Source organism: Pinus tabuliformis, chromosome 4_2 (genome assembly GCF_031772625.1).
Source record: "Pinus tabuliformis cultivar Carrire ecotype Pingquan chromosome 4_2, CPIR1, whole genome shotgun sequence".
NCBI classification, from domain to species: domain Eukaryota; kingdom Viridiplantae; phylum Streptophyta; class Pinopsida; order Pinales; family Pinaceae; genus Pinus; species Pinus tabuliformis.
Window position 1 is genome coordinate 1,095,170,581 of NC_142304.1, and position 6,905 is coordinate 1,095,177,485.

The 6,905-nt window shown below is 38.7% G+C and overlaps 1 protein-coding gene and 1 pseudogene across 1 annotated transcript; both read left to right on the plus strand.

The window, feature by feature from the left end:
• Positions 1–4,915: 4,915 nt before the first annotated feature.
• Positions 4,916–5,539, plus strand: LOC149173470 (protein FLX-like 2). Its single transcript, XM_089426708.1, has one exon. It carries the CDS (start codon positions 4,916–4,918, stop codon positions 5,537–5,539), a length of 624 nt encoding a protein of 207 aa, XP_089282834.1.
• Positions 5,540–5,711: 172 nt separating this feature from the next.
• On the plus strand, positions 5,712–6,905 carry LOC149173471 (serine/threonine-protein phosphatase 5 pseudogene; annotated as a pseudogene).

Consider the following 6,905-nt stretch of genomic DNA (forward strand, 5'->3'; position numbering starts at 1 on the left):
CAATTATGCACAATAGAGTTGTGATTTTCAATAGGAATATAAAAGGATAAACCTTTCCTCTTACTCTTTGTTGAAATTAATTGGGTCTTTCATGACTACCAACCAAAGCTACTTCTATTCTTAAATTTGATGGACCCATGTTTTCTAAGATTTTAGTAGGTTCTCCCTTTTTTGAGGTAGTCAAGAAGAGACAAAGTGATTTGCAGCTTCCTAAATTTATCCAATATTGTAAGGCAATTTTTTTGTGGTGTTATCTTGTTCCTTTATCAAATATGGAGTTCCTTGTTGCAATGTTGATTGAGGTGAATTATTAATATTTTTTCCTTCATCGACTTAATTATCTAGTTTGAGTTTGCTTGTTTGAGCTTTTGTCTAAACCAAATTTTCTTAGTATTCTTTAGAATTTTCTAGTTCAACAAAGTCATCATGAGTAAGAATCTGCATATTTTCTTCATATTGCATTGATTCTAAGATATGAGACTCTTAAAATATTTCAACATTAATGGATATAAATATTCTTAAGTTTCTTCAAACACATCATCTTCTCCTAATACAATTACATTTGGATTTCACATGCAAGGTGCTTTTGGTCTATGTTCTTCAAGTCTTTGACTTCTATCAGTTCATTCTCTAGGGTTTGGTAATCATCATTCTTCCTTCATGGGACAATTTTTGTGAAATAATATTATCGCTTCTCTTGAGACATGTAATCTCATTTTGCATTTGTTGCAGTGTGTAATTAATCTACACAATGTTTTCCTCTTGTTGTGTTCTTGACACTTTGTATACAACATTTCTTATGTTTGGAGGTTTTAAAAAAAAAATCTTGTCCAACTCTAATGCAGGAGCATCTAGACTTGGCCAGCAATGTGACGGGGTGGTCACATGTTGTGGCTAATGCAAGATTGGAGGAAGACTTAGTTGTTAAATTTGTATTAATTTCAATAAGGGTAAGTAGTTAAGAGTGGTCTAATTAGGAATAAATGGCAAGTGATCATCCCTGCGTGGAGATCAAGCCAAGTGGTCTAGTTTGTTTAGATGAAGATAAGATTGAATTATAATTGTATAACTAATTCCTTCATGTGTGGAAAGAAGTAGTTAGATATGACATATGTATAACTTCTTTTTGGGATTTTCTAGAAGGAAGAGGCAGCAGGGGGGGAGACAGAGAAAAAACAAATGATTGGAGGCACTTGTAAGCCTACGGGCAGCATAGAAATTCCAAGACCGTGTCTGTTTCTTGCAGTATTGATTGGGGTCCTCTAGTTTTGATAGTTTTTATTGGGTTTCTTCTTCTAGTTTCCTCTGTTCAGAGAATGGCTTTGTGACTGAAATTCCTGCCAGAGGGTTAGGGAAACACGTGGTAATGTTATCAAGATGACTTTATTTTCTCAATGTGAGTTCGATATAGTTTTTTTCTTCCAGCCTTTCATTAATTAATTGTTGCCACTTGCAAGTTTTGTTTTCTGGGTTTCGAGAACCATATGGACTGATATGAGTTTAAAGATTGTCTCTTAAGAGTTGTGGAAAGGAGGATGGAAGACGTTAGCCATTTCGATGCTAGGAATGAGTTTTGAAATTCAAACTTTTCTTGCCCTGTAGATTGATAGTTTTGGGTTTTGTTTCTTGAGTTTTTATTTTTTTCCGTAACTTCTCCTTGCAAAGTATGCAACGGATTATGGCTAACTCCCTAACGATGCACAACATTGAAAATGCATGCGAATAATTCAAACAAGACCATTTTCATTTAGGAAACACATCTCAAAGGGAGAAAATGCACACAGAGACCTTATAAAAAAGATAGACTCTCAATCATAAGAAAAGGGACCTTATAAAAAATATAGACTCTCAATCCTGAGAAAAGGGCTCAAAACCATAGAAGGATGAGGGAAGAAGTATGGAGGACGAATGCACAGTTGGCAGAATTTTTTTTTTCTCAGTTTTTCTTATTTTCTCACTGAGACTGAAATTGAATTTGTGTTTGATGGAAGAAATATTATTCCACTGAATTACCAGACAAATTGGTATAAATCTTTTAAAGGATTCTAGGACATACCCTAGTTTTGATTCAAAATATTTTGAAGTTGTGGTTGTCGGTAATCCAATTGTTTACAAAGGAATGTGGTTGGAACATGCACTAGTTATGCAAGCTATCCTGCCTCTCATGACGGAGTTTAAGGTGGAAATTTGTATGAGTGTCGTGCAGCCTTAAGGTTGCACCATTTTTGGTATCAGAGCGGGAAAATATTTCCTGCGGAAAGGAGTTTTTGCGTGCTGAGAAAGAAGAGTGTGACCAGCCAAGGTGACAGAGCTAGTAATCAGAAAGACTGGCAGGACAAAAAGACAAAACAAGCGTGTTTTGTGTGCAAGGGTTCAAAGGTTGCACAGGGAGAAGCAGGTCTTGGAAAAAGACAGAAGCTGACAGTAGCAAGGAGGTAAGATAACAAAGATGGGATGTGATTAATACTCCCAAGGAAAAATTGCAGAGGGCAAATGGCCAAGGACAATAGAGATCAAAGATAACGAGGATGAGAGAGTTGAGAATTTCATTCTCAAGGGAGATTTTAAATCTAAACACATAACAGAACAGAGAGGAGAAGAGTTTTACTCTCAAGGAAAGAATTTGCAGAAAGCAAATAATTTGAGACAGCCCATGCAAAATGCATGTGGACATGATCCTGCAGGAATCATAAAAAATATATATATGATGATATTTGTTTTAACTGAGTTGATAAACTATGATTGAAGGTTTTCAGTAGCAGGAAAAGGGAAAAGCAGAGCAAAGAAAGCACTCTGAAGTGTCAGTGAACCTGAAGAATCCAACAAGAGATTGGATAGAGAGGACAACTGAAGTGTTCTCAAGGGAGAGTGAGAGCTTGCAGAAGCCTAGGAGGAGTAAAGATGTTGCTCAAGAGAAGGTTCCAGATAGAGGACCATGCTTACCAAAAGACTAAGCGTGGAGAGCTTAGTGAGGTAAGATTGCAGTGAGGAGGACTTGCTGTTGCGGAGGCTTGTTGCAGTGGAGTGAGGAGCTCATGAAGAGAAGATGAAGACAAAGATGATGGAAGGTCATTGCAGAGGTTCTCAAGAAAGCCACTATAGAGGGAAGGATGCCAAGACAAAAGGCATGAAGAGGATGAGTCAAGAGGAGCTTGACAAGCAACTTGCTGACATGAAAGCAAGATTGGAGATATTGACAGAGCTGCTACAAGACCTAGAAGACTAGAAAAGAGGATGGACCTTTCCACTAAAAGGAAAGAAGGTGATTTGGCACTCATTACAGATGAGGTGAAAGCAAAAGGAGATTTCCTTATGGACAAAGGAACTCAAATTCTTTGAGTCAAGGATAAGAATTGAAGATGCCACAAGCAAAATTGTTCAGAGGAAAATGCTTGAAGAAGCAGGAGAAGCGGATGAAGAAGATGAAGTTATCTGCAAGCCAGAGGAAGGAATATCTCTAGATGATGATGAGGAAGAGGTGAGATTGTGTGAGGGTCTCAAAAGTTCACAAGAGAACTTGCATCAGCACACTGAAATGTTAACAGGAAACCTTGAAGGAAGCTCAAGGAGATACACTGAAATGTTGACAGGAAGACTGGAAGGAAATTTAGAGAAATAGGTTGAACTAGTGACAGAAGGTAAAACTGATGGAACCACGGAAACACAACCTTATGGGAAAGATGCAAATAAAGTAATTGATGTTCCACATAAGCTTCCAACATTGCATACACCGTTGTCAGAAATCTTGGCTACAATGTTACCCCTCGAAGGAAGTTCAGGTATGCAAGAAGGCCATATGAGCATCAGGAAGAGTGTTTTATCAGTAGAAAAGAATTCGTTAATTCAAGATGTAACATCTAAAAAATATTCTGTAGAGGATGTGCAACTTTCCAAGAGTAGCCTGAGAGAGACAGAAGAGGTCAAAGAGGGTTTAAATGACGTGGAAGTATCAGTTCGACAGGCAGGGGAAGACAAATCATCGTTTAATATTTCATTTGTTGGTCAACGGAAACCTGGCGGAAATGCCATCAAATGTAGTGATCAACCCTGTTCTGCTCCTGTGGTTTGGGATGCACATCAAGCTGGTTCCCTTGAGAAGTTGGCAGGTGGGGACATAAAATCAATTGAAGGAAGGGTTAAGTTGCCGACATCTTGTCTTCACAGTGATAGAGGTAATCTTACAGCATTAAAAGATACTCGAAATTTGGAAAATTTAACTTTGGGAAACAACAATCACCCTGTCACATCAGGACATTCTGATTCCACTGAGCTGGCTAATGTATCAATAACAGGGTTGCCCATAGTTGGTAGAGACATTTCTTGGCAGGAAGCATGTGGTCCTAGCTATTGTTCCTCTCCACCCAATGGCTCCTCAACATTGTTTTCAAGTGATTCAATATCACCCACATGGAGTGTAGTTGACAGTCCTGGAAGAGAAAACTACATAGAAGACAAGAGCTCAAAAATATTAGTGAAAGCAACATACAAAGGTGAAAAAGGACAACCAATGAAGATTGTCAAAGAAGTTCATGAAGAAGAGACTATGATTTCTGAAAACATAGTAAAAGATCATCATGTTGTCATGATGATAGGCATGATTGAGTCAACCATGGGAGATGTTGAGTTGATCAACCTGAAAAAGATACCTCAAGGAAGAAGACATGAAGCAGAAATTCACCTAGCAAAAGGCGGAAAAAAGGAAGAAGAGCTGACAATGACAAGAAGTCAACAACAAGATCAAGGAGAAGAAGAAAGAAGCTCTCATCAAGAAGCTAATGTATGGGAGAAGGAGCTAGAGTTACTGGAGAAATGGCTAAAAGCACCAGTACCTGATGAAGACTGCAAGATATCTTCCACATTTCTTCCTCAGTCCTTGTCACAATCGACTGGGAGAGGAATTTGTAGAGACAAAGAGATGGCTGGTAGAGGTTGCATGCCACCCCCTTTTGCTAGACACCTTCAACGCCCAGGCATGGGGCCTGAGATATATGGTCTAGTCATGGGACCTCCTGCAGGTCATCATCCCTTAGATATGTTACCACCGCCAGAAGTATTGGAACGTAAGCTTACAGCACAAAGTATGGAGATGCAAAGGCCTGCAATAGGAAATCAAAGGTTAGCTGCAACACATGGAGCTTTGAGACAAGATCTTGTTATGTCTCAACGTGAACTGGAGCGATTGCATTCACATATTGCAGCTATGCGGAATGATAAGGATCAAAAAATTAGAAGTTTTTTGGACAAAATTGCAAATATGGAGGCAGATCTCCGGGCTAGTGAATCTATCAAGGCAGCGTTGCAACAATCTCATTCTGATGCACAAAGTCTTCAATCAGTTAGACAAGATTTAAATGAACAAGTGCAACAGCTAAATCAAGAATTGCAACAAGCCCACGCAGAAGTTCAGCAGATTCCTGCTATGCATACAGAAGTAGAGAGCTTGAGGCAGGAGCTTCAATGTGGAAGGGTTGCATTCGAGTATGAAAAGACTGCAAGCAGTAAAGGAAGCAGAGGCAGAGGAAGAAGTTCACAACTGTGAACCAGGGCAAGGAAGCATTATTAGAATAGATGATGCAGAGAAAAAGCTTGAAAACTCTTTGAAGGAGTTAAATCAACACACTGAAGTGTTGATGAAAGAAGAAAGTCCAGAACAACAAGTTGAAATACTGTTGAAAGGAGACACACAGTCTGAATGTGTGAAATAGAGGAAGATGCAGCTGGACAGCAGCAACCAGCTAAAGCAGGAAGGAAGAATTAATGAAGAAGACCAGCAAGAAGATCTATTGGAAACAAAGATTGAGAACATAAGGGAACTGATGTTGAAGCAGACCAGAAGGCAAAGGCTGGCAACATTAGAAAAGGTGATCAGTCAAGTACTAAAATATTTTCAGCAGGTTAAGAGAATTTGTCCAAATGATCCTGATGCCACCAAAAAGCTTGAAGAGACCAAAACAGCAGTCAAAAAAGTTAGATTTATTGAGGCCATCTCAGTGAATGATCTTGAGAATCATTCTGTTGTTGATTCCATTGATTTTCATTCAATAAAGGTAGAGCACCAGCATAGAATAGAAGGAGAAAATGTAACATTGGAATTTATAAAGAAAATGATGGATGACTTCAAGAATCAGAAAAATATACACAGAAGGTATGCATTTCAAATATTATTGCAAGTAAAGGATTTGCTGGAGGCGATGCCATCGCTGGTTGACATCAATATTCCGAATGGAAAGCAATTCACTGTTTGTGGTGACATCCATGGTCAGTATTATGACCTTTTGAACATCTTTGAGATTAGTGGGCTTCCTTCAGAGGACAATCCTTATCTTTTTAATGGTGATTTTGTTGATCGAGGATCATTTTCAGTTGAAGTCATACTTGTGCTATTCACATTCAAGTGTATGTGTCCAACTGAACTCTATCTTGCAAGAGGAAATCATGAAAGCAGGAGTATGAACAAGATTTATAGTTTTGAGGGCGAAGTCAAGTCCAAGTACAGTGAAATCATGGTTGAGCTTTTTGCTGAAGTGTTTTGCTGCTTGCCTTTGGCTCATGTCCTCAATGACAAGATTTTTGTTGTTCATGGTAGTCTTTTTAGTGTTGATGGTATAAAACTGGATGATATCAAAGAAATTGTTCGATTCTGAGAGCCACCTGAAGAGGGTATGATGTGTGAAATACTTTGGAGTGATCCACAGCCCCGTAAAGGGCGTGGACCCAGCAAACGAGATGTTGGTTTGTCTTTTGGAGAAGATGTGACCAAAAGGTTTTTCCAACAAAACAATCTTGAGCTGGTGGTCAGGTCTCATGAAGTTAAAGAGGAAGGTTATGAAATTGAACATGATGGCAAACTTATTACGGTTTTCTCATCTCCAAACTATTGTGACCAGAGAAGGAAGATGAAGTAG

Excerpts from the sequence above, each read along its gene's own strand:
- LOC149173470 (XM_089426708.1), top strand. The coding sequence starts at position 4,916 with ATGGCTGGTAGAGGTTGCATGCCACCCCCTTTTGCTAGACACCTTCAA.